Genomic DNA, 27,603 nt, shown 5'->3' on the forward strand with positions numbered 1-27,603 from the left:
TGCAGTGCTTTTCTCTGATAGACTCTGAACCATTGTTTTGCTTGATTCTGCTCCTTGCATCTATCAAAAAAAGGTGAGATGCGCGAACAATTACCACTCTAATAAAATGAATTTCCCTTTCCATAAATGATATATTCATTGGATGATAAGAGTATCTATTCTTTATTTTTGGATTATTTTGAATGAATCAGTGCTATTGTTAGAGTTTCGCTTTCTTTATCATATCTGAGACTTTTTGAATTTGCAATTTCATTTACATTTCATATGTGGTTAACTCATACAGATTTAAATCAGCCATTTAGAAAAAAATAATAATATTATATTTTTCTTCTGCTAAAATGACATCATTGAATGTAAAGATATACAAGATGAAAAATAAATAATTGGCACAACAAAATTTATTCATATTATTCAAACAAATAACAAAAATAATAAATAAAATTAAGTTGGAGGAGGTGGAGGGGGCACAAGAATAGAGGAAACAGAATCAGATATTGCAGGATTAGCTGCGTAACCAACCTGTTCAACTCTTTCTTTCCAAGTCTGAAGATTTTCGTTGACATTCTTCAAAGCATCATCCAAACCGTCCAAAATCTGTGCAGCCTTGTTTGCAAATGGCAGACAAACATTTGTGTAGAATCCAATCTGTGATTTTGACTTATCCAAGTGTTCTCTGTCGTTCAATGGCGAAGTATACTCCATTCCAGCCGCTTTCTCCAAATCTCCCTGTCTAAAGAACTCCTCACATAACACAGCAGTCCATCGATCAGCCAATTCGAACTTCCTGAAGATAGTTGAGATATCTGATAATTTAATTATCATTTGGAGGATTGTTTGGCGATCATTCTGCCTCCAATCACGTTTCTCATTAATTATCTTATCGAGTTCCTGCAAAAATTCAAAGTGTTTGGCCATATCTGTTATTAATATCAAATTAATAATCAAATTCCACATTTTCTGGGTATCAGAGATATTCAATGACTTGAGAAGGTTACAGTCCTCTCTCGTCATGATCGAAATACAGACAGAACAGTGGTGTGTCTCTAAAACACTTTGATTTTTGTACAAAATGCCAAGAGGTGTCTGCGCTTTCTCATTATATGAGTTGCTGAAGCCATCATGGTTTATATCATGGCAGAGGCAGCTGATAATCAGTCCCAAAATTTCAAATTTCGAAATTTCGGATTCTAATTTCGACTTTTTCAGCAAATAAACAGCGAATTGCATGACATCAACAGCATGTAGGAAGTTGTGGTAAGGTACTGGGTTGTATCCTTCTCTTACTGCATGTAAAAATCTAAACAAAGTCTCAGAATTTATATGAAATTCTTGGAAAAGATTGAATTCCATAAAAACTTCAAAAACAACTTTGAATAGACCATAACCGTCGAAACATACGGGCGTGAAGTCAATTGAATAAATCATTTTCCTTTCTTCTTCGATTAATTTAAGTTTTTGAGGGATAAGTTGCTGGAATCGCTCGCTTTGGGATAGCCAGCTCTGCAGTTCGACTTCTGCACCTCCTTTCATCGCAATCTTCTTCAAAATGGAACGCTCAAGAGATATTGACAAAAATACGGAGTAACTTTCAAGTAATCGAAGATCATCGTAGTTAAATTGTGGATTTGACTTCTTCCATTGCATTAAAACAGCTCCAAGAACAATTCTGTCGCTACTTATGATTGGACATACCATCATTGACTTTTCTGCTTTGTCGCTGTCGTTGTCAATGATTGATTGCTTCTCGGTAACACTTTTCTCGACGAGTTCTTTCCTGTGGATGTCGTCTTGTGTCAAATCTGATTGTCCGGGCTGTTTTCCACGGATAAGACGCATTAATGCTGCTCTCTTTGCATTTAATGAGTTGGCTTCTGCACCCCCGTCTTCTTCTTTCTTTAATTTTTCGAAATATTCCATACGAGATTGCATATCTTCGTCCATAACTGTTGGTTTGTCCGAAATTCCGTTGTCCTCGACAATGTATATTGCTCCTGTGACAGCACCAACAACCTGACGTGTATTCTTCAAGATATCTTCCAACATTCTCTTTAATGCGCTTGTTTGAGTTAAAGTTTGAGACATATCCATGAATGTTCTCATCTGTAAACTCAAATCTAATGATGCTTTGTACAATTGAGCATTGTCAAGAGAAATGCCAGTAAAGACATTGAAAATTTGAATGAGTTTTACATCTTCCTCTGAAAAATAACCGTCGATTTTGTTGATCATCTCTGTCACACCTCTTACTATACCTTTGTTATCGAAAATCGGTACGCAGAGAACGGTAACTGTTCTGTAACCTGTTTTCAAGTCAGTCGCCCTGTTGAATCTTGGATCTTCATAAGCATCTTTGATATTTAAAACTTCTCCTGTTGTTGCAGTATATCCTACGATTCCTGACTTGATAGGGACCTCAATAGCGTTCTTAAGGCCACCGCTATAAGTCGTAATTAGTTTATCTCTCGTATCATTTACCAAAAATAAAGAACATCTGCTCGCCATTACTAATTCGCAAGCTCTTGCCATGATTTTCGGTATAAGGTCATCGATTTTGAGCTCTCCACTGAGTATTTCTGCTACTTCGAGTAAAGATCTCAAACTTGTTTGTTGTTTCATGCTTTCATCGAGGCTCTGGTAGTTCTTTTCTACATTTAATGCACTGTTGAGTGAAGATATGATGTAAGGAATGATTCTTGATAGTATTTTTTCGTCATTTTCTGTGAAAAAACTTGGTAATCTTTTTCCTCTGAGGACAACAGCGTAAACAATTGGTCTGTCTTGGTCTCTTATCGGTATCGTAAGTACAGAAAAGTCTCCATTTATATCTGCTTTTGCTACATATGAAGAATGTATCTTTGCAAGAAGACAGGAGACAGGAACTTGCCTTCTTAGTGCATATCCTGCTATTCCTGCTTCAGCTAGTGGTATAATTATGGGCTGATCTGATGTAGAAGTGTATTTATAAATTATATTTGTTTGTGTATTGTAACTCCAGACTTCTGCTTCATGGCAGTTGAATAACTTAGTTAGCTTTTCACTTGTCTGCTCGATAAACTGCTTTAATCTGCATGTTTCGACCAATTCCGCTATAAAATTATCGTCAATTACGGGCTGGAAGAGCCAAGGGGCGTATTTCTTACATTTCTCTTGGAAATACTTTACAAATGATTCTTCTTGCGCGTTAAATATAGGTGAATTCTTTGATCTGACCACTTGAATGACGGCTTTTACATTTCCGCTAACACCGAACAACGGAAATGATAAGACATGAGAGTCTAGAGGTATCTGAGCAGATTCGTAGTTCGGAGAATAGCTTTCATGCATTGATGCACAGGCACAATTTACAATTTCACGGGTAAACTGAGTGAAACCAACTAATCCTGTACCATGGGGTACTCCATTTGTCGTTGTTGGACAGTAAAGGATCTTAACAGCTGGAATATCGTGATAAAAATATACTCCATCGGCAAGGAAATAGATTTGGAGTGTAGATTCAACGAGTTTGTGTAATGCTGTTGTAGCTGAGTTAGAAGCAATCTTATCAAATGTATCTTCCATCTTTAAATGTAAAAGGAATTGTTCGTTATTTTTAGGAGTTTCAATTTTTTCATGTTCGAATGGAGTAAACGGGTCTGGTGCAGGTCGTTTTGGCGAACGTGGTGTAACCATCTGGCTACTTGATCGTACTGAGGCTAATGCAAAAGTTGGTGTTTCTTTTATTGCAGGACCTTTGATTTTATCGATCTTTTCTTGTCTCTTTTTTGATAGCTTACGTGATAAATATGGAGCAAACTGATCAATTGGCTTAGGTGGAGGATTTGAATCAGGATATAAACTTTGCATAGTGTGTGATTCAGTAATCATTACTGGAGACACATTCTGCAGGGTTATCAAATCTTTAACATATGATTTCTTTGTCGTCGGAGATGTCCCTTCTCCTAGTCTCTTGATAACTTTCACCGACGACATTGAAAGCAAAAATTTTGAATTGTTTTGTAACCATTAGAAATTTTCAATTTTAAATTAATGCATAATTATATATTATAAACATATATTATCTCTTCAGAAATTAATATAAATTATTCAAATATTTCATTGTCATTTATCAAACTTTTTGTAAAATTATATTCGTCCGTTTGAACCGAAACTTTGAATAACTTGTTATATTAATTATTTCCAACAATAAATACGATTTTGGCAGAAAATTAATCGTGCTATTATCAATAATATATATTCCATTTTGGAAAGGTTTGGTATAGAAACACACTTAAGGTGTTTTAATTTTTTTTGAAAGCTTTACAAAATTTATATTAAATTCTTTCAAGATTTTCAATTTTTGTAACTTTTCATATTCTCTAAATATCAAAATTTGACCATGACATTGAAAAAGTATACTTTTTCTCAATTTCAAAAAGTGATGGATATTTTATTCTCTTTCTCATGGAGGAAGCCAAATTTAATATTGAAGAAATTTCTGAACGCACTTTTGGATATGCTGAATCAATAGCTGCATTGTTTAGGTTAGCAACATTTAACGACCAAGAAATCGACGAAATATACAAGAATTTATCAAATTTTTTGATCGGAAACAAATACAAGGAACCCGGTGAAGTTAAAGGTATGATTTTTAATGCCCTTAGATACAATAACAGGTTCATGGAATCATACCTCAAAATATTTCGAAAATTATATCAGGAATATTTTCCAGATATTGACATAGAACCGGAATTAAATAGCATAAGAGATAATTTATTAGTGTTTCATGAAATTGACCCATTCTACAAAGCAATCTTTAATGATGACGTCAAAAGTTTAATTGATCTTCTCCATCAAAGCAGTTTTATCACTTGCGATAATAAACGAATCCAAAATAATCCATATTTTCCAAGTACAGATGTATCTTTACCTGAATTATGTTGCTATTATGGAGCAAAAAAATGTTTTAATAATTTATTTCATGAAACTTTTTACAAAAACAGAATAAATCAATACTGGCTACATATAGCTATTATAGGAAGAAATCCAGACATCCTACAAGAATGCTTGACAGCAGTAACTCCAGATGAAAGTTGTATGGAAATTGCAATTGCTACATACAACGTTGATTTCATTACAACACTTTTCTATACATGTGGATTTGAAATCGATCCAATTCTCTGCGCTAAATACCAAAATCTTTCGGCATTATTAGTTCTGTTGAATGAAACGAAACTGATTTCCCAAATTTTTACATATTCACCAAGTTTCAATTTCCTACCTTTCTGTAAATTATTATTAGAACAATATGGTGTTGATATAAATACAACTAATGTTGATGGTGACACTGCTCTTCATTATGCCGTTGAGTATAATAATTTTGAAATTGCAGAATTCCTTATTTCTTGGGGAATGAAAATCAATGTCCAAAATAATAAAGGAATTTCTCCTCTTTTCTTGGCAGTTAAGAACAAAAATTTGGAAATGACAAAATTCCTTATTGACCATGGCGCTGATTTAAATGCTCAAACCAAAAAAGGCAAAGGTTTATCTGCGCTTCATCTATGTGCAAAAGAAAATCTTCCTCAATTTGCTGAACTCCTTATTTCAAAGGGCGCAGACATTAATTTAATTAATGAAATTGGAGAACCTAAGTGGAATAATGAGAAAGTGTTCGAATTTAAAGGTTATACAGCTCTTCATTATGCAGTTAACAATATAACTTCTTATGAGACAGCACAAGTTCTTGTTGCCCATCGTGCAAATTTGAATATAAAAGATAATGAAGGAAACACACCTCTTCATCTTATTCAAGTTGGCGAACCTAAAATAGCTGAACTTCTTATATTGAACGGAGCTGATGTCAACGCAAAAAACTTGAAAAATCAAACGCCTCTTCAGATTTTTGCCACTTTGGAATGTATAGAAGACAAAGTTGTCGAACTACTTATTTCCCATGGTGCAGCGTTGGACATAAAGGATAATAATAATTTAACTCCTCTGCAGTTAAATATTATAAAATCTCGCTTTTCAGGAATAGCTGATATACTTATTTCTCATGGAGCAGATATTAATGTTACGAATGAAGAAGGATTACCAATTTTACATCTTGCTGTAAAATACAATAAATATCACATTGTTGAATTTCTTTTAAGAAATGGTGTAGATGTCGATTCGAAAGCTCTAGATGGAAGAACAGCACTTCATATTGCTGCAGACAGTAATTATTTAAGAATTGCTAAATTACTTATCATCAATGGAGCAGATGTCAACGCAAAGCATGGTTTGTTTGAAAAGACACCACTTCATTATGCTGCTGAAAATAATTATTATGAAAGCGTGGCTGAACTCCTTATGGCTCATGGTGCAAATGACAATGCATTGGAAATAACTGATGATACGTTTTTAAGAGTAGCAGGTAAGAAAAACGTAATTCTTTTCAGATATCTTGAAAATTATTATGATTGGAATACTTATAACTTATTATGCTCCGAGAATAGTGGTGAAAAAATGATTGATCTTCTAATATCAAATAATGCGGATATTTACCCAGAATTTTATAATATAATACCTCCTATGGACATCGAAGCAGATAAGAATCTTTTCGAAACCATCGAATATATAATTTCAAGTATTGATGCGATCAACATTCCAGTTCATGAAAAACTGTATAATGACATTAGAAACATTAAAAATATCAATCTTGAACCAGTCAAGCAAAAAAGTAGATTTGGGCAAGGAAGTAATTCTCAGGGTTCCTCTCAAGGAAATGATAGGAAAGATGATGACAATGATAAGTGTTGTCCACAAGATAAAACCGAAAAAACAACAAAATGCGATGATGAGTGTTGTACACAAGAAAAAACTGAAGAAACAACAAAATGTGAAGACAAAGAAAACACGCAAGAGAATCACAATGAAAATACAAAACCAAGCAGAGGACTTGGAGAAAATTTCTCAAGAATATGATAATTATTATATTTTAAAAGAAGATATATTTATTTTTAATATAAGAAACCAGCTTATTATCAATTATATTTGAGAATATATAATTCATTGATAAGTGCTTTCAAAAATCAAATTAACTAAAAAAACTTCAAACCATAAGGTTTATTCATGCAAACTGTTGCAAACACGCCAATTTGTATGTGTTTCTCTTATCAGCTGATAAACTTGATAGTTTGATAATTTTTTTTTCTCTGACGAATTGAATTTTTTATTTACATTTGTTCAGAAAAATTTGTAATTTATAAAAATCATAAAGGCTCATGGTGTACTATTATTTTTAATTTTTAATTTATAAAAAAGTGCTATTCAAAATGATTGGAAATTCCAGAACTCAACCCGAGCCAAAAGTTGTCTTAGTCGGCGATTCTGGTGTTGGAAAGACCGCAATTATACAAAATTTTATCACTGGCATACTTGGCGAGCAAACAGAGCCAACAGTTATCGCTACATCATTTAAAACAGAAATAGAACTCGAAGATGGGGTTAAAGAGGAAATCTCAATTTGGGACACAGCAGGACAAGAAAGGTTTCAGAGCTTAATTCCTTTATATCTTAGAAATGCCAGAGGTTTAATACTTGTCGCAGATATCACAGCAAAAAATAACATTCAAACACTTGATACAATATATATGTCACTAAATGACCTAGATCCAACATGCATTTGCATTTTAGCCGCAAATAAAATAGATCTCGACCTAAAAAAAGACATTTCAGACCTTGAAAAATGGGCGACTGATCATCATTTTTCTTTTACAACAGTTTCAGCTAAAACAGGTTCTGGAATTCGTGAACTTTTCATAAAAATTACAAAATTAATGCGCGAAGCAACTCCAGAACAGCATTACTTTAATTCCAAAACTACTTTGAGAGAAGATCCAAATAAGAAAAATATTCCTTGTTGCTGATTTTTTGGAATTTTATTCTTTTATTTTTTGTTTATTATTTATTTTTGTTGTTGATTATTGACAGATGTTAATATATTGTAAATATTAGAGTTTTTTAAAGAGTTACCTTTTTAACCGCGTGGATATATATCAAAATATTTTTTTTACTCGTTCCGATGATAAGGAGTCTTAAATTCTAAGAACTATCCTAATGTTCAGAAGTAATCTCTTATATTTTTCATTTCTGCCAGAAATAAAAATAAGGAATAGAAGATAATGCTATTAATTTTTGATAAAATTAGCATTGATCATTATATTAAGATATTGTATCTTCTTAATGCTTAATTTATCATGCATTGCAGACACTGGCTGGCAATTTTATTGGTGCTTTGCATTCCATTATTTCCAGCTCCCAATAGCAGCTGTTTTAGTTTACCTGAATATCATCTTCAAGCAAAGAGAACATAAGAAAAAGGTTAATTATTATATTATTATTTTTTTCAAAATGTCCTAATACAATGGAGAATGATTCTAATTTTGCAAAATTAATATAGAATAAACAAAAAACGAATAATATTTACATTTAAAAATAAATAAAAGTTATTCATCTGATGCAGAGTATTCGCATTTCTTATAAATAGGCAAAACAGCGTCTTCATCATCTGAAGAACTGCTTGGAGGCAAAATCGGAACTGCAGGAAGTCTCGAACTTCTCCTTCCAGATGAAGACGAAGGAGGACTTACGTAACTTCTCAACGAATTCGGCTGACTTTCTTCTTTCTTTTCTTCTGGTTGTTTCTCCTCAGATTTTGGAGATTCTTCTTTTGGTTTCTCTTCAACTTTATGAATTTCTTCTTTCTTTTCTTCTGGTTTTTGAATTAGTTCTTCTTTTGGTTTCTCTTCTTGTTTTGTTTCTTCTTTGTCTTCTTCGACATGTTTTGATGGAGAATAGTTTCCTTTCCTCATCTTCTTCAGTTGTTTCATTCTGGCCTTAGACATGTGAGGAATTTTTGTCTTTTTCTTTTTATTTGATTTCTTTTCTTCTTCATTTTCTTCTTCTTCGTTGAATTCTTTCTTTTCTTCATCCAAAGAAACTTCTTCTTTTGTTGGTTCTTCAACAACTTCCCCTTGAACTGGAGTTTCAATTTCTTTTTCTTTTGTTTCAAATTCATTTTCTTTTGTTTCTAATTGAGTTTGTTCTTCTGGAGTTAACTGTTCTTTTTCAAGTTCAACTTCGAAATGAATTTCTTTTTCTTCATTGATTTCTTCTTCACTGTGAACTTCTTCATTTTGATTTTCTTCTTCTTCGTTTTGTTGAGATTCAATTTGTTTCTCTTCTTCTGGAGAAAGGTTTTCTTTAACTAATTCAACAACGAAATTAATTCCAGGAGAATTTTCTTCTTCTTCATTTTGCTGATTGATTTCTTCGTCAATTTCTTCTTCTTCTTTGTTGGATTCTATTTCTTTTTCTTCTTCTGGAGTTAATTGTTCTTTTTCAAGTTCAACTTCGAAATGAATTTCTCTCGATTTTACTTCTTCATTTTCTTTGTTTTCTTCTTCTTCAACATTTAAATTAATGTTTTCTTTTTCATCATCTTTAATTTCTTCTTTTTGTTGTTCATTTATTTCTTCTTCATCATTTTGTTTTTCACAAACATCTTCTTCGATGTTTTCTTCATTCTTTTGTTCTTCTGTTTTTTCTTCTTTTTGTTGAAGATTTTCTTCTTTGTTTTCATTTAATTCATCAACTTTTTCTTCCTTTTCACAGATATTTTCTTTTTCATTTAATTCTTCTTTGATTTCTTCTTCCTCTTGAACATTTTCTTCTTTTTGTTCAATTAATGTGTCATTTTCTTCTTCAATTTGTTCTTTGTTTTCACAAATATTTTCTTCTTTACTTTCTTCGATTTTTTCCTCTTCATTTAATTCTTCTTTGTTTTCCTCTTCTTCTTGAACATTTTCTTGTTCAATTTCAATTTGCTCTTTATCTTCTTGATTTTCTTCGATCTTTTCTTCTTCTTCTTCAACATTTTGTTCAATATTTTCTTCTTTGTTTTCATCAATAATATTTTCTTTTTCTTGAACTTTTTCTTCATTATTTTCTTCGTTTTCTTCTTCTTCTAAATGAATTTCTTCGTTTTCTTCTTCTTCTAAATGAATTTCTTCGTTTTCTTCTTCTTCCAAATGAATTTCTTCGTTTTCTTCTTCTTCTAAATGAATTTCTTCGTTGGAGATGTTTGTTTCGTCTAGGTGACTTTCTTTTGTTTCTGTTTGTGGAAAAATTTCCTCAGAAGTTGAAGAGCCAATTGCTAAATCATCTTCTTGAACAGCGGAGAGTCCCAAAGTTGCGAAATTACTCGAATAAGAGTTTGTTTCTTTTGTTTTTTCTTCTTCTTCCTCATTAGTTTCTTTCTTTTCTTCTTTCTGGTTCAATATCTCGTGAACTTGCTCAAGAATGATCTCCATCTGCTTCTCTGCTTCATGGACTGGTTGTTCTGTGTTGTTTTCTTCTTCTTTTTCTGGATTTTCTTCTTCTTCAAGATTATTTTCACTTTTTTCAACTGTTTCTTCTGTTTTCTCTTCCTCTTCAACATGCTCTGCTAAGATACTACCTTCTTGGCCGTGTTCTTCCGGTGGATTCTCATCAATATTTTCATCATCTTCTTCTGGTTGATTTTCCACTTCTGGTTCTGTAATTTCGGATTTTTCCTCTGTATGTTGTTCGATTTCGGGTTGTTTTTCAGAAATTTGAGGGTTAATTTTGACTTGTTTTTCTGGTTTCGGTTTTTCTTCGATTTCAGTTTGCTTTTGATCGATAGGTGTTATTTCCTCTTCCTTCTTTGGTGATTCTTTGACTTTCGACTTCGAAATGTTTTCTCTTTTTGGAGATAAGGTTCTTCTTGGAGATTTCTGGCTAACAGGAGGTAGAGTATATTGCTGCTGATATGCAAGACCTGTTTGTTTGCCAACAGAGCTTCTAAATGGCTGGCGTTTTTGACGATTTGCTTTTTCGAGGTTTTCTATGTCTCGTGCTGTAACTCTTGGGGTATTTTCGGCTTCTGTTTTCTTTTGCGCTGTTGTTTTGACCGAAATTTCAGCAACTCTGCAAGTTGAAACACGAATAGGCTTTAGTTTGTATTTGTTTACGTGGACTTCGACTTTCCTGTGAAGAAGTTCTTGTTTTTCTTCTTCGGTTAGCTCCTTTTTCTTTGGAGTTGATCTGGATTTCGAAGGAGAGCTATATCTGTTTTTATTTGATCTGTCATTGAACTCTTCGCTTGTCCCAATTGGATCAAGGAAGTAGTCTGTTTGTTTGACGATTTCTTTGATCTCTTGCATATATTTCTTTTGATAACTTCCTTCTAGTTTAATTCTATGGGTTCTGCCTTTAAGAACGGATCCAGTTGATTCGCGACGTGATTGGTTTCCAGTCGAGTCACGCTTGGCCGGAGATGACATGAAAATAATTTTTTTATGAAATATTTTTTTGACAATAATTTGTAAATTTCTGAATTTTGATAATTTAACTTTTTTCCTTGAGCTATCAATGCGACACTGTTCTTGAAGGTTACTGCACTTCCCATTGTTGTAGATGTGCTTGGGAAAATTGTGTGGCTTGTGAAAAGGGATTTGTGCTAACTAATGGAAGATGCTATTATGTACCAAAATGTAGTGAACACTGCGATTCATGCACGTCATCAACTGATTGTAGAAAATGTAGTGACGGATATATATTGCATCAAGGGTATTGTTTAAGTTCATGTCCAGCAGGTTTCTTTAAAGTTGGTTCTTCTTGTCAAAGTTGTAATTCAAATTGTCGTACTTGCTCATCTTCCAGCATATGCTCAAGATGTAATGCTCCGTACAAATTATTTTCAGGTAAATGCTTCAAAACATGTCCGATTGGAACGATTCAATCCGGAGATGAATGCATTATTATTTCCAATTATCGTTTTCGCAATGCCAAAATGTACATTTATAATATTATAGTAACAGATTTCTCGATTTTTATGGAGTAATCATTTGAAGCCTAGTCTCTAATAACTTATTTATTCTCTCAAAATATCTGAATTTGTAGAACGATTTTCCGGATTTTTGCTACTAATAAATATCATATATCTATAAATTAACTATAATCCCTTTTAGACTATTATGCCTCAGATACAGAATAGCAAATAAATATGTTTGTATATATGAATCAGATATATTTTAATAAAATTAGAAATTATTTTTTTTTATTTTCAAAAATTCGTTTTTCTTCTGATTACAAAAGAATTCCGTGTATTTATGAATATGATTAAAATGAGATGAATCTTTCATAGTATATTAATGGATTTGAATTTAAATTTAATTTATAAAAATCTTCATTCGGATGGTTTTGATGAATTTTCTGGAGGAGAATAGTTAACTCTTTTAGGAACTGATGGTATGTCTTTTTCTTTATCAATGATAGAGATATTTGATTCCGTTCGTGTTTCGGGTTGCTTTGTTTTGCCAAATTGTATATTTTTGATTTTAATGAATACAACTACGACATATATAATTATGACAACAAATGTAATTGAAAGAATACAGTATGAAACAATCAGATACCAAGTCATTCCTTCTGATTTCCTTCCCATCATTCTATCAAAAACATAATCCGGCATATGTTCACTACAATTTGTTGTAAAATATTCATATTCATACCTAGTATCATTAGCTGTATCAACTATAACTTCAATTTTTGTATTATATGTCCATGTATAGTTTGGAATAAAATTAATATATCCTCCAATAAGCTTTGGCCCTCATTTCATTGTACAAATTGTTCCATTCACTTTTACATTGACATTTGAATAACTATTGTAATCACCATTGAATGCCCAAAATGTCGTTGTTAACGCCCTATCAATTGGCCCAGGTGGTGGAAATGCGAAAAATGGTCTATAGATTCTTAATTTTTTAGTTGTATTTTCGAATAGATCCCACCGATTTATTGCTCTAAATGCACATCTATCGTGAACACCACAAAATGTAACATCAATATTATTTTCACCTAATATACTAAATCCATGGCCATAAGAAAATTCACCCGGATCATTATACAAGCCCCTAACGGCACTGGGAGTTGAATCAGCAACTGCAAAATTTGACAAACATCCTCTACCTCCAGATTCTGAATAGCATGTATCATTTCTACTTAGTCCATGTTCTAGTTTTCTACTCAGAGATAAGCCCAATGCACAGTTGCATATGTCATCATAATTCTTTTCAACAAACCTAGATTCAGTAAGAATGCCATTGGCCCATCGATAGAAGTTAAGTGTTGCTATCCCATTCTTTCTATCTGTTTCCCTATCGTAATCTGAAATTATGCATTTTGTTGGATGCCCGTATCCATATGTTGGACTGGATTTTGCAGCATAATTATCTCTTCTATATCGTCTACAAAACTCAGACCTCCTACGGTTATTTAAAGAATTATCTCTCTTCACCACAATACATAGAAGAGATAACATTCTTTAAAAATTTTTACTAACTATTCAAATTTTCAGAACTTTTATCGTTTATTGAATATTCAAGAAAATGTTTACAATCTGCTTGGTAGACTGAATCTATCTTTTTTTAAGAAAAAATTGATAGAGCAAGAAAATATGATTATATATGATAAGGGGTATATTTGATAGAGCTATTCTTTTATACAATGTGATCCGAATATTCAATTTTGGGACTTTCGACAAAATTTAATTAGAAAAGTCTTAACCCTATTCAATTCACGATTGTATATTGAATATTCTCTCAATCCTTTGGAACAGCAAAGTATGAAAAATGTATTTGCTGTTCCATAGTATTTATATTTTCATGTATGTGCTACATTATTCACAAATTTGTCCGGACTTTTCAGAGAATTTGAAAGAGCTCAATCCGAGGAAATATGAAAGTCTACATAACTTTCAATGATTTTCGTTTTATGTATTCAATACCGAATTTTATCATTCACTCTATATAGTGATATTGAAGCGTTTATATGAAATTTTACCCTAAAGTTTAGGGAATTAAAAAATTTTTGTCATATCATGATTCTTTGAATCTCTGATTAACTTTATGTTCCTAAATGATTGTTTTGTGTTCTTACCTAGTTCCGATTTAAAAAGACAATAAATATGATCCAAATACTTAAAATTCAAGTCCCTAATTATTTTATAAAAAGTCTGAATTAGACTCTAATTTGTTTTCGAGTAAATATATATAATTTCGATTTCCAAAGTGATGAAATTTATAACATATATACTCATATAGTTATTACATAAGGAAACTATTCATAATGATATTCATATATGTCTACAAATGATAGCTCTCAGTTCAGATACGAATGAGGACATTATATCTTCTTCTTTCATCCCTAAAGAAATAATGCTCCATATGTTTGCCCGGTTTCTACCATTTTCTCATGATAACACACATGGTGCGACAAATTATCGCAGAAATGTCAACTGTTAAATCTACTTCAATGCTATGCCAAACAAATGTATTTCAAAATTAATATTATTTATGGCATTCCAAACGGGAACCGCGGTTGGTTACCATGGATTTCCGTCACCGGTCACATTTTAAAGATTTTTAAAGCCTTATAAAAATATGCTTTGTAAATCATTTTTTGTAAATCGGCAAAAATTTGGTAATTTTCTTCAACTAATAAATCTGCGAATAGCATTTATAATACAAGAACAATCTTTTAAAATGCGTTTGATTCATTTTTGTATAATTTCATATAGGCACATATATTCTTCCGGGACTTTCCGTGATTTTACCGTAAAATCATTAGTTTACACCAATTTTTCCGTATTTTGAATAGTTTACTGCACTTTTTCCGTAAAATTGAGTTACGGGAATCCGCAAAATTTCCAGACCTCATTTTTCATAGAATATAATAATAATATTTGATAAAAAGATATATTATTTATATTTTTGATTTTTGAATTACGGAAAAAGTGAATTGTTAACTTGATTTTTTTATATGGTTAATTTTTCAAATGATATTATGAAGATCTAAAATATTAAAAGTAAAAAATTGAATTACGGAAAAAGTGAGGTCAAAAGTGAAATAAATTTGCAGAACAATTTTCATTGAAATAAGACATTGAGTATCACACTTTAGTGAATCAACATCTATAAGAATGAAGTGTTTTGAAGCTGAAATAATATTGAATAGAAATTAATTTTTTCTGAAATTTTGAATGAAATTATGGGAAATAAAAAAATTACTAAATATTGTATTCATACAAATATATTATTTTAAAGGAAAAATAGATGCTGATAGAAACGATGAAAAATTTTGAAAACTTTACAATTAATTTATGTTCGTTAACCACAGAGCTTGCAATCCAAAGCTCACGTTAGACTACAAGAGTCATGAAGTCTCATACTAAGGGATATCCAACATATATTTTAATAATCTAATGTTTGTGACAAATATTCAACATAAAATTAAGTTTTCGTTTCGTTACAAGGCATTCATACTTTGGAGATATCATATTTAATGTACAGAAAAGTTAATATTAAACAATACATGCTAAAGAATTAATAAATAAGATAATAAAATAAATTTATACGTAATTACTTTCATTTAATATGCTTTATGCTGTATAATATTGATTAAGAGGCATTAAAAGGTTCCATAGTCTGCTTTTATAGGCAAGATTTTTGATAAAAATTTAAAATTTTGAAAAATGATGAGAAAAGGAAAAAAAAGGTAAATGAGAGCAAGAGGAGGGAAAAAAAAGAAAAAGAAAAGAAAGGGAAGGGAAAAATAAAAGAAAGAAGGACATATAAAAATTTAGATGCGCATTCTTAATGCCGAGGCGGCTTGCCGCCGAGGCGCGATTTTTTTAGGCCTCTACGGTAACCCGGCAATGTTTTTTTAAATCTTGTACAGCCCTAAATATTATTAACCTGTTTATATTTCTGTCGTCAAATACGTCAAATCAATTTGAAAGATTTTTGACAAATTTTTTGTTGTGATAGATGGATGAGGGTGAATCATCCAATTCTACAATAATCAATCTTTTTTTGGAATTGAAAACCCTCATATCATCCACACAACCGCAATCAAGTGCATCTTTCGAAGTTCAAAATTTAAAACTTATTAAAGAACGTTTTGAAAGAATATTAGGAATTACAAATCTATCAAAATCAGATATCAAACAGATTACTGGATGTTTGGACTCGCTTTTATCAATCCTTGATGTAAATATTTTACATCAGTTCGATTTCAAAGAAAATTCTCAACTTATTACTGAAATTCTTATTCAAATTATGTGCTCTCCTTACATTGCGCAATTAAGTAGCAAAATTTATCAAATTTGTATGACATTTATTTTAAATCCATTCGAAACTCATAAATACTATGAAGAATCCATTCCGTTTTTCATACTGTTTTTCCAATCCCCAGAACTTTTTTACAATCAGAAAGAACATAAATTTGTCGAAATTTTATTCATAATTTCATCAAGAAACAACACTCTTTCAATGGCAAATCTACTTTTCAAAGCTTTTGTAAGCATGTTGAGCAAAACAAAACACGACGAATTCCAAATCCAAGTTGCGAAAAAAATTGCTTCGTCATTAAACATCGTTCACCCTTCAAACATATCAGCATTGAATGATTTTTTAATACAATATTTTTCTATGCAGCCGAATTCGATTTTGATTGTTTTTTCGGAATTTCAAGGTTTTGATAACTATAATTTCGTTATTTTACAGGATTTGAACGCAAAATCATTCGATTTATACAAGACATTGTTGCATAGAGTACGAGATATCGTAAAAGACCAACAAAATCTGATGATAAATTCATTAATTGATATTATTCCATTAATGTCTAAACAGAAGGAAGAAATCATTGAGAAATTGTTCGAAATCATCATCAAGTATCTCGAATACATCAGCGATACTCATAAATTCGAGAAAAAACAACTTGATATAATTTCATTTGGTTTTATTTTCCCGAAACTATCTGATTACTTGTTTAACATCATCCTCACATTAATTACGAAGTTCAATTACCCTTTGAATGAAGTAATTCCGTTGATATCGAAATATTCAACGATAAAATTTGTTTTGGAAAATAATGTCCCGACATTGTTGAAACTAATTTCGTATATTGCCAAAATCGAACAAAAAGAAAGTTTCGAATTATTAAATGAAATTTTCGGGAAAGCGACGGATGATGAGTTCGTAGCTGTATTTGAGAAGTATCCTACAGCATCAACGTGTTTCAGCACGATTTATCGCCAAAAAGCCATAGTTTCAGATTCATCAAAATTATTGACAAAATTTTTGTTGTCAGGATTGGATAACAAGGATTTCGAAGTGTTCTCAAAAACATTCCAGTCAATATTAGAGGTCCCATCGATGCCGGAGATGGTTATTGGCTTCATTACGAATTTAATTGATAATTACTCATTGATTATGAGAATTATCAACGTATTAAAAGATTTTGCACTATCAGAAACCAACAGTAACTCTCATGACCTCAGAACTGGCTTGAATTTCATGATTGAATTATTAGATTTGAAAACTGACAAAGATAAAGAGTCAGTGTTTGATCTAATCGCTGCTTTAACACGAAGGACATTTGATCAGACCTATGACGAGCAGATTAGATATCTTTTGGAGAAAAGAAATTATTTTGATGCGAAAGAGAAGGAAATTTCAAAGCTTGTGTATGGTATTTGCCAAAATGATGAAATAAACTATGATTCAGACCATATTTGCTTTCCTTCTTTGATTTCTAAAGCCGATGAAAAAGATATTAACATAAAATCTCCTTTTGACTGCTGGGTATGCGGCCAATTTGCTATAGATACATGGCTAAAGGACACAAACAGGCCGATAAGTGAATTTCCCTGCATTTCTCAGATTGCCAAAAGATATTTACTTCCAAAACACGCAAAAATGCTTATTGAGTATCCTAAAACGTGTATAAATGCAATAAGCTCAACCTTTGACCAACTTCCTTTGTTTGAATTTACGAAATCTCCTTATTCAAATTCAATTTCGTTGAATCCTGATTTCAAAGGAGATCCGAACAAGTCAATGAGTTTCTGGTTTATGTTCCACGAATTTCCAGAACAAGCTCAAAAAATTGTTCAATTTCGTTGTTCAGTTTTAATTATTCTCAAAAACGATCTCCTTTGTAGTGGAAAAGTCCTTAAATCATCACTTATACAAGGAAAATGGTACAATGTATTCATTTCTTGTGATGAATCCGAGAATATTAAAATTTATTTGAATTCTGAATTGATTCACGAATTCCAAGGTCATCCATGCAATTACATTGAGTTTGGATCGACATCTGGTATCCAAACAACATGGTTTATTGGTGGAGCAATCAGATTTTTCAAAGGAAAATTACAAAACAAAAATTTGGATGTTTTTTCTCAAGGTGTTAAATTTTTGTCAGATTTTGAAAATGAAATTTCAAAAATAACTTCTTATAATTATGTCAACATGGAGAGTGGCTACATTAATAGAACAGACATGCAGCAAGGCTCGATGCCTGTAATTTCCCTTTCTTTTTCCGTTTTTGTTGAAAATTTTGTCAAACCGTCATATCCGTTATTTGACAAAATTTTTGCCAAACTTGAGCAAGAGAAATATGAAGAGATTTCCAATTTTATTCAATTCATTGCTTCATTTTGTTCGAAACAAACCAAATTTGACAAAGAAAAGTTTATTTATTTGGTCAGTTCACTTATGTATTTATATCCACAGATTTTCACTAGGAATGTCTTGAATTCGATAATTTTGTCAATGAACGATAAAAGTGGCAAATTGGATTCAAAATTATTTTTTATTTTCTTCACAGATATTTGTCAAATTTTTCCAGAAATAAGTGAAGAAATTTTCAACATTTCTAAGATTCATTTAACAGAAATTAATGAAAAACACTTGAAGATATTACATAGAAAATTAATACATAGTTATTTAACAGATAATAATCATGAAATAACAGAAAAATTACTTTTAAACCTTTTATCTCTTGTTGAAAATGGAAAAACAAAAAGTGAAATTGTTACTCCATTTTTGTCACTTTTTACATCAAGGCAAACACTTTATAAGAAGTACTATGAAATTGTTAAGGAAAACATTACAAAGGAATTCAAGGATTTCTATTTATTTGATACTTTACATAATTGTGACGGTTTAGAATTAATGTTTGAATATATTTGTAAATTTGACGATTATTTTCCTCAGAAACAGATGCATCGGATATTATCTCTTTGTTTGGATAACGTTGATAATATTTATAGTTGGAGTACGATAGTAACCGCTTTAATCGGCGAAAAAATTGACTTTACAAAACAAATTAATTTTGAATTTGAAAAAGTGAACTCAAATATTTTACCTGCTTTTCTTTTGATGTTTTCTGTTTTGTTGGCAAGTTACAAATATTTTGATGATACTTTTACAGCAATTTTTAATTCTTTGTTCGGATTTTTGAAGTTGATTTTTACTGATATAAATGGAACAAAAAGTGACATTTTTGCTTTGATAAATTTGTTAAGTTTTGGTCACTTCACTGACCAATTAATATTATATCCGATGGCTCCATGGTGTTCCAAACCAGAACAAATTTATCATTATGCATCTGATCGAGCGAAAAAAGAGAAAAATACTGAAACAATTTATTCAAAACATCAATTTGCAAAAAGTGATAAATTTAAAATTGAGCATTTGCATGAAAAAATTAAAGAAGAAATTCATATTTCTTTACCTGAAAAGTTTGAAATTAATGAAGAAATTGAAATAGAACAAGATGAATTTTTGGAAAGTTTGATCAAAGATGTTTTCTCAGACGAAAAACATTTGATCACAAACAAATGGAGCAAATTCATGAAAAATCAAATCAACAAATTCGCAATGAAAAAGAAATCAAATGAAGAAATCAAAGAAAATTCTAAAAATTCCGAAATAATTTCTAATGAAAGCAAAAATCAAGAAAATCAAGAAATTTCTTTTAATTCTGAAGGAAATGGAAATGATTCTAAAATTTCAACAGAACAAAATAATGAAATTTCTAAAATTTCAACAAACTCTTCTGAAGAGAAAAATGAAATTTCTCAAAGTTTGTCTGTTGAAAACAAAGAAAAATCTCAAAGTTTGTCGGAAGAAAATTCTAATACTAATGAAAAATATGTTAATTCTAATGAAAATGAAGAATCTAAACAAAATAAAGGAGAAAAAATTGCATTAAATGAAAGTGGAGAGTCAGTTAAAACTGTAGAAAGCAAAGTTAATGAAAACTCTAATTTAGAAAAGCAAGAAAATAATGAAAATACTATTTCTTCACAAGAAAATACAAAATCTGAAGAGAAAACCAATGAGAATCATGTTCAAACAAGTAAAACAAATCAAAATGAAGAAAATTTGGAGAGTTCTGTTTTGTTCCTTGACATTATTCAGTTTGTTGTTAATTTCATTTTGGAAAGAAGTGAAACAAAAGAATTTCCTCAGATTTTCAAAGATATTTTTTACGGAGTTTGTTTATTCACTTCGAAACACGCGAAAACAGTTTGTAACAAACTTGTTTTCACTCTGTTAACTGAATGTGCATCAAGAAACATTTATAATTTAGATGTAATGATTTTCATTGCAAACAAATTTTACGAAGGATGGCTTGGATTAACTTTAGCTCCAATTCTAAGTCTTTTCTTTTTGATTTTGAAGCAGAACAATGTAGAAGTTATTCCAACAGAGATAAAAACACTTTTGTTAAGTGGTTTTGAGTTGATTCCTCATGATCAATATCATATTTTTGTTGAATTGTTTGTGAATTTTAATGATTATATTTTCTCAGAACAAAACATGGCAAATACTGGTTTTGTAATGCTGGCATTGCATTTTATTATCAGCCAGTTCTCTTTCTATCCACAATCCTTTATTATTGTCATACAAAAGTTTTATGAAAAATTACAAATCACAAAAACTTTCAAAGAAAATTTTGTCAAAAATCAGAATTTTGACAATTTTGATTTCAAAATCTTTTATGATGCAATAAAGATATTTGCGACAGAAGGAGAAAAGAAATATCAAGAATGGGAGAAATCAAACAAAAATGCTTTTGTTGCGTTTTCAAATTTAAGATTGATGTTGCATCAAAATTTCACTCAATTCAACATCACAAAACTTGAAAACTCTTTTGAAGAAACACTTGGAATTTTGGAAACGAAATGGGATGAATACAATGAACAAGGTTTGTTGATTATTAATCAAACTGAGAAAAGATTTATTGTTTCTACTTCTATTTACATGATTTTGAACAGTTATTTACCAGAAATTTTCTCTGCTGATGTCTCTTTGTTTTTGATGCAAAGAGAAAGAATTTTATGTAATGATAGAAATATTAATAAAATTGAAAAGAGCAAAAGTGACAAAATCACTTCACCTGACCAAAAACAAAAAGAAAATAAAGATGCTTCTAAAAATGACAAAGTCACTTCACCTGACCAAATTAAAACTATTAATTTTGGTGTATCTAAAAGTGACAAAAATCATGATGAATCTCAATCAAAAACAAATTATCATGAAGTTGTAAAAAGTGACAGAAATTCATTTAATGAAAATGCTGAAAATAAAAGTGATAAAAACATTGAAGTTGAGAAATCTTCTAATGATAAAAGTATTGACTCAAATGACAACAAAAATAAATCGGATTCAGAAATGAAAAATATTAGATTTGGTTTGGTTTCTAATTCTCAAGGAAATTTCAATGAAAAAGTTACACCAGTTATGACAAATTTGACACCAAATCTATTGGTAAATGTTGTAACTTATTCAAACAAACCGAGTATATGTGGATACAGCTATCCACAATTTACAACTGATCCAAAAGACAGAGGAACATCAAATGAAATTGAAAGTCAACTTATAAAAAGTGACGAGTTCATTCAATTTTATTTGATTCCAAAAGTCGTAAATAAATCCAAATACAGAGAATTATTGTTGTCATTTAGTACTCCTGTTGCTTTAAGTCCTTTAGTTCGAAAATATGTTTTAAGAGCTTTGTTAAACAAAGGAAACAAATTTTCTCATGAAATTGAAGGATGTTTGATTTCTTCAAATGTTTCTTATTTCGGAAAATTCCTTTTCTCTGATTCAAAGTTTTGGTTTTTACCTTTGAAAGAAAACGAACAAAGTAAATTTGATACAATTCTCGGTAGTTTTGTCGGAGATTATTTCACAATTGAAGGAGTTCCTGTTTTAGAATATAACATGGAGAATTTGTTGTATTTTAGTCAATCAGCGACAAACTTGAATGTTTATTTCACAAATGGTTTGAATATTTTAATAATGGTTGATCAAAATAATTTATTAAATATCTCCAAAGTTTTCGAACCAAAACTCAAACAAAATATCAAGAAACTACCAGGAAATATTGTTAAATCTTCACCTTTTTCGTTTACAAAATTATTGAATATGTCTATAGAAGAAATAACAACTTCTTGGCAAAATTTAGGAATTGACAATTTCAATTTTTGTAAAATACTGAACATTAAAAACGGATTTAATTGGATTGGGCCAAATTACATCAAAAGTCCGAACATTAAATCACAAGTAAAAATAGCTGAAGGAATGTTCAACGAGAAATATGTTTTAGAACTTAATAACATTGGAAATCTGCATCAATGGATAAATACGACATTTAATTTGAACATTGAAAATAGAGTGTCAAATCCTCCACCTGTCATTCATTTGATGTCTAAACCAAATCTTTTGTTTTGGCATCATATTATTATAAATAATTTCAAAGGAAAACCAAAGGCAATTCAAATTGGTGAAGACAGAGTTATCGTTTTTACAAAAATTGGTTATATTTTGCCGCCTTTTAATAAAACGGTTTTGACACTTGATAGAGAAAATTGTCAAATTTCGGCCGTTAGTTTACCTGACTATCAAAAAACGGTTTTGAAATCTGACAAAAATTTAATAACCGCTTGTAATTTTGTCATTTCATCTGACACTTTTTATTTGTTAGTTGGACACTTTGATTACTATGTTGATCTTTTCAAGTTGGTTTTCATTGAAAACGAAGTATCTGAAATTGTTTTTGTTTCAAGAATTTTGTTGGATTCGAAACCAGAAATTATGGCAATTTCAAGTTGTCACTTTTTAATTTTTATTTCGCATGGGAAAATCATTGAAAGAATTAATATTGCGAAATGTCAAAAACTGGAACCATTGGTTCTAGATTTTGTTCCTGTTTCTATTTTAATTGATGATTTTGCTGCGATTTTAACTGTAATTGGAAAAGAAAAATTTTTGATTATGGATTTCAACGGCCAAATCAAAAATGAAGTGAAATTTGAGAGTGATTGTATTTGTGCTGTTTCAAGTCAATTACCTCTTGGAGTTCCAAACAGATTCTTCGTTACAGAACATTCAAACGGTGTTTTGAATTTCTGGCATTACGAGAATTTGATAAGAACTTTAGAAACAGGTTTGGATGATATTTTATGTGTTTCCATTGATAATGCATCACAAAGAGTTGCATTTTGCACGTCATCGAAAGCTTTTGTGATTTCATTCTTTGGAAATTCTTGTTATCCTTTGATTCCTGAACACGCTGATACATGTTGTGTTTGTGGAACAAAGATTTTGAATTCTGTTTGCACTTGTAAATCATGTCATAGATTTATTTGTGAAAAATGCTTCCAGAAGAAGATCGGAATTATCAAAATACAAACAGGATATTGTACGGATTGTCAACAATTACTTTAATGTAGTAATATAAAAATTTTTTGTTTTATTTTTTCGAATTGATACACATATATTTTTATGAATCTCAAACTTCAATTCAGACTTTAACAGGAAAGTGCTTTTATATATCTTAAGAACCTAAATCAGGTTTCTTTCGAAAGGGTGCATAACTCAGTGGTAGAGCGCAACATTTGCATTGTTGAGGCCGAGGATTCGATTTCCCCTGCATGCATTTTTTTCTTTTTTTCAAAAATTTTTCATTTTTTATCATTTTATGGTGGTTAAATAGATTTCAAGGTATTGATATTGATTAGAGATATAAATTTCCTCCAAAATAAGATCTAATTCTGTTGTTTGAATGAAATTCGATATTAAATTTTGATTTCATCTACTTTTAAGACATAATGCTTTATTATATAATTTTATCAGAGGAATTATAAATATCCTTGAAAATCCTGAAATAATAAAAAAAATGATAATAATCTTTTTAGTTTAATCCTAAAATGATAAAGGTGAATAATATTGAAGAAGAGAAATATGGTGAATAGTTGGATGAGCATTTCAATATTCCCAGAATAGTTAAAATTAGTTGTCCATTGCCTTCCCATAGACCTGGATAGTTTCGAACATTATTGAAGAAATATACATCTTCGTACTTGAAGCCATATGGTTGACTACCAATATTTTCATAGAAACTATTGTATGCTATAATGTTTCCTTTTGGAAAATCCATGGCTCTCGTCAATGCCCATGAACTTCCTCCTCCTGAACCTCCGTTTCCTGACAAACCAGCGAATCCTCCGAACCAACCTGCTCCTGCACCAGGGCGGTCGCTTGCACCTTCAGGAGATTTAACACCTTGATCATGTAATGATGTGTCTCTTCGTGGAGATTCTCCATATCCAAAACTGAAACCGAAAGAAGAATTTACCAAACTCTGATCTTTATATACACCATTATCCCAATATCCTTGTGCGGTAATTCCACCGCCTGAACCTCCTGAGCCATCATCTAGGCCTTGAAAGACAGTGCGATCGGTAGCGCTATTGTCTGAACCCCCTCCTCCACCGCTTACAATCACACGATGCCAGAGATCGTTTTTATCAAATTTGACACAGGTTTGGCCGCCTCCGCTCCCTGCACCGTTATAATTATCGAAAAGAAACCAATTTGCAGCATATCCTCCGCCGCCATATCCTCCTGGGATCATATTTTGTGGTAAATAGCATTCATCGTTGTCAGCCATCTTTTTGCTGTAATTATATATTCCTCGACCTCCGATTGTGAAAAAAGCGGTTGTTCCTTTAGAAAGTATTATTGTTCCTGAGATATAGCCGCCCGAACCTCCTCGGCTGTTAACTTGTTTGCATTCTGTGTTTCCGCCGAATGCAGTTACAATCTCTTGACTCGTGCAATTTCCATTCGAATCAATGAAAGTCGAAACTTTTCCTTCAGTTGCTCCTCCTGAGGCACCATACAACTCAAATTTGTACACACCTGCAGGTAAACTAACAAAATAATCTGTACATTCACTATTTGATGTACATGGATACTTGAAGATATATCTTTTATTAGTTTCATCAACAATAACATCTTCAGTCCTAATAGATTCATTTACAAGATGATATGAAATCATTTAACGACTTATATAAACTTATCGACTATAACGGATGGAATCATAATTTCTTAACTTCTTTGTTCGGTTTCAATTTTGCCTTAGACCGAATCCTTTCATGATATTCGACCATGTACTTCATGTTACTGGTCTCCTTGTTCAAGGACATACTAATATATTCAATAAGGTTAAACTGCATTTATTTTTTATGAAAGTTTTTACTTGATTTTATGAATATATCTTTATGAAACCAATAAAATCACATTATCTTTGAATACACGAATCAGCTGATCCTGGCCTTTCTATTGACCTCTTTAATTAGATAGACAATTCGATTTTAAATATATTTTGCAACTTTTCTTAAATGAAGGTTTCGACATAATATTCTATATGTTGTTGAAATTACGTATACCGATGATTATCGTAATATTTTCTTGTTGTTTAATCGATGAAATTTAATTGAATTCTCGATAAAAACATATTATTCTCGGTTTCTAAGTCCAAGTCTTATTTCATGGAAATGAAATAAAAAATATTAACAAATTGATTTATGAAAACTATGTTGCTCTCATCATTATGCAAATTCCATAAATGCATTTTTAGTTTGACAAGAAAATCAAACTTATGGAAAACATAACAAAATAAAATTCATACAAGATTAAGTAGTTGAACCCATAGTAATTTTTGATTTTATTATGTTACCAGTATGATATGAAATTTTTATAGCATATTAGAGGAATAGTTTAAATCTAGCTTTATATCAAAAAATATAACGTTCGTCATTTCAAATCGGAAAATTTTAGTTTAATCCTAAAATGATAAAAGTGAATAATATTGAAGAAGGGATATATGATGAATAGAAAGTGGGACATTTCAAAGTGTCGAGAATTGTTAAAATGAGTTGTCCGTTGCCTTCCCAAATACCAGCATAGTTTCGAATATCATTGAAGAAATAACCATCACTAGAGTTGAATGCATATGGTTGACTACCAATATTTTTATAAAAACTATCGTAGACTGTGATATTTCCACTGGGGTAATCTAATGCTTTAGTTAGTGCCCATGAACTTCCTCCTCCTGAACCTCCATTTCTATTCAATCCTGCAAAACCGCCAAACCAACCAGCTCCTGCACCTGGACGGTCACTTGTACCATCCGCAGATTTAACACCGTGCTCATGTAATGATGAATATTGTCGTGCAGATTCTCCATATCCAAAACTGAAGCCAAAAGAAGAATTTGCCAATCTTTCGCCATTATATTTTCCATCTACCCAATAACCTTGCGAAATAATTCCTCCTCCTGAACCTCCTGAGCCATCATCTGGACCTCGAAACTCAGTATTCACGCTAGCACTATTGTCTGAGCCACCACCGCCGCCGCTTACAATAACGCGATGCCAGAGATCGTTCTTCTCAAATTTGACACATGTTTGGCCGCCTCCGCTCCCTGAGCCATTATCAACTTCATTTCGATACCAATTAGCTGCGTATCCGCCACCGCCATATCCTCCAGCAACCATATTTTCTTGGATATAGCATCGCTCTGTTTGTTCCTCTGTAATTTTGTATGTATAGATTCCGCGACCGCCGATTGTAAAAAAAGTGGTTGTTCGCTTAGAAAGTATTATTGTTCCTGAGATATAACCGCCAGAGCCTCCTCGACTATTCTTTTTCTTGCATTCTGTGTTTCCGCCGAATGCAGTTACAATCTCTTGACTCGTGCAATTTCCATTCGAATCAATGAAAGTCGAAACTTTTCCTTCAGTTGCTCCTCCTGAGGCACCATACAACTCAAATTTGTACACACCTGCAGGTAAACTAACAAAATAATCTGTACATTCACTATTTGATGTACATGGATACTTGAAGATATATCTTTTATTAGTTTCATCAACAATAACATCTTCAGTCCTAATAGATTCATTTACAAGATGATATGAAATCATTTAACGACTTATATAAACTTATCGACTATAACGGATGGAATCATAATTTCTTAACTTCTTTGTTCGGTTTCAATTTTGCCTTAGACCGAATCCTTTCATGATATTCGACCATGTACTTCATGTTACTGGTCTCCTTGTTCAAGGACATACTAATATATTCAATAAGGTTAAACTGCATTTATTTTTTATGAAAGTTTTTACTTGATTTTATGAATATATCTTTATGAAACCAATAAAATCACATTATCTTTGAATACACGAATCAGCTGATCCTGGCCTTTCTATTGACCTCTTTAATTAGATAGACAATTCGATTTTAAATATATTTTGCAACTTTTCTTAAATGAAGGTTTCGACATAATATTCTATATGTTGTTGAAATTACGTATACCGATGATTATCGTAATATTTTCTTGTTGTTTAATCGA

At 31.3% G+C, this 27,603-nt stretch overlaps 8 protein-coding genes and 1 non-coding gene across 9 annotated transcripts, besides 1 other annotated feature; 4 read left to right on the forward strand and 5 right to left on the reverse strand.

The window, feature by feature from the left end:
- Positions 1 to 385: 385 nt before the first annotated feature.
- On the reverse strand, positions 386 to 3,969 carry TVAGG3_0684310 (cyclic nucleotide phosphodiesterase family; the record flags this gene model as incomplete). The annotated part of the gene is made up of 1 exon (XM_001305922.1): positions 442 to 3,969. One exon carries the CDS (start codon positions 3,967 to 3,969, stop codon positions 442 to 444), a length of 3,528 nt encoding a protein of 1,175 aa, XP_001305923.1.
- Positions 3,970 to 4,424: 455 nt separating this feature from the next.
- Positions 4,425 to 7,129, forward strand: TVAGG3_0684320 (spectrin binding; the record flags this gene model as incomplete). The annotated part of the gene is made up of 1 exon (XM_001305921.2): positions 4,441 to 6,945. The coding sequence occupies one exon, from the start codon at positions 4,441 to 4,443 to the stop codon at positions 6,943 to 6,945; it is 2,505 nt and encodes an 834-aa protein (XP_001305922.1).
- Positions 7,130 to 7,289: 160 nt separating this feature from the next.
- TVAGG3_0684330 (GTPase protein) lies at positions 7,290 to 8,259 on the forward strand (the record flags this gene model as incomplete). Its single annotated transcript, XM_001305920.1, has 1 exon — positions 7,296 to 7,889. The coding sequence occupies one exon, from the start codon at positions 7,296 to 7,298 to the stop codon at positions 7,887 to 7,889; it is 594 nt and encodes a 197-aa protein (XP_001305921.1).
- Positions 8,260 to 8,468: 209 nt separating this feature from the next.
- Positions 8,469 to 11,327, reverse strand: TVAGG3_0684340 (uncharacterized protein; the record flags this gene model as incomplete). Its single annotated transcript, XM_001305919.1, has 1 exon — positions 8,469 to 11,327. The coding sequence occupies one exon, from the start codon at positions 11,325 to 11,327 to the stop codon at positions 8,469 to 8,471; it is 2,859 nt and encodes a 952-aa protein (XP_001305920.1).
- Positions 11,328 to 12,658: 1,331 nt separating this feature from the next.
- On the reverse strand, positions 12,659 to 13,369 carry TVAGG3_0684350 (DNA-directed 5'-3' RNA polymerase protein; the record flags this gene model as incomplete). Its single annotated transcript, XM_001305918.1, has 1 exon — positions 12,659 to 13,369. One exon carries the CDS (start codon positions 13,367 to 13,369, stop codon positions 12,659 to 12,661), a length of 711 nt encoding a protein of 236 aa, XP_001305919.1.
- Positions 13,370 to 15,598: 2,229 nt separating this feature from the next.
- Positions 15,599 to 15,799: a mobile genetic element.
- Positions 15,800 to 15,864: 65 nt separating this feature from the next.
- On the forward strand, positions 15,865 to 23,647 carry TVAGG3_0684370 (cyclin dependent kinase-5 activator family; the record flags this gene model as incomplete). Its single annotated transcript, XM_001305917.1, has 1 exon — positions 15,876 to 23,633. One exon carries the CDS (start codon positions 15,876 to 15,878, stop codon positions 23,631 to 23,633), a length of 7,758 nt encoding a protein of 2,585 aa, XP_001305918.1.
- Positions 23,648 to 23,772: 125 nt separating this feature from the next.
- Positions 23,773 to 23,844, forward strand: TVAGG3_0684380. The gene has a single exon. It is a non-coding gene; the product is annotated as a tRNA-Ala (tRNA).
- A 62-nt stretch (positions 23,845 to 23,906) lies between these two features.
- On the reverse strand, positions 23,907 to 25,525 carry TVAGG3_0684390 (glycine-rich protein family; the record flags this gene model as incomplete). The annotated part of the gene is made up of 1 exon (XM_001305916.1): positions 24,100 to 25,248. The coding sequence occupies one exon, from the start codon at positions 25,246 to 25,248 to the stop codon at positions 24,100 to 24,102; it is 1,149 nt and encodes a 382-aa protein (XP_001305917.1).
- Positions 25,526 to 26,026: 501 nt separating this feature from the next.
- TVAGG3_0684400 (glycine-rich protein family) lies at positions 26,027 to 26,749 on the reverse strand (the record flags this gene model as incomplete). Its single annotated transcript, XM_001282071.1, has 1 exon — positions 26,027 to 26,749. One exon carries the CDS (start codon positions 26,747 to 26,749, stop codon positions 26,027 to 26,029), a length of 723 nt encoding a protein of 240 aa, XP_001282072.1.
- Between the last annotated feature and the right edge of the window lie 854 nt (positions 26,750 to 27,603).

Source organism: Trichomonas vaginalis, chromosome III (genome assembly GCF_026262505.1).
Source record: "Trichomonas vaginalis G3 chromosome III, whole genome shotgun sequence".
In the NCBI taxonomy this organism is placed as follows: Eukaryota; Parabasalia; order Trichomonadida; family Trichomonadidae; genus Trichomonas; species Trichomonas vaginalis.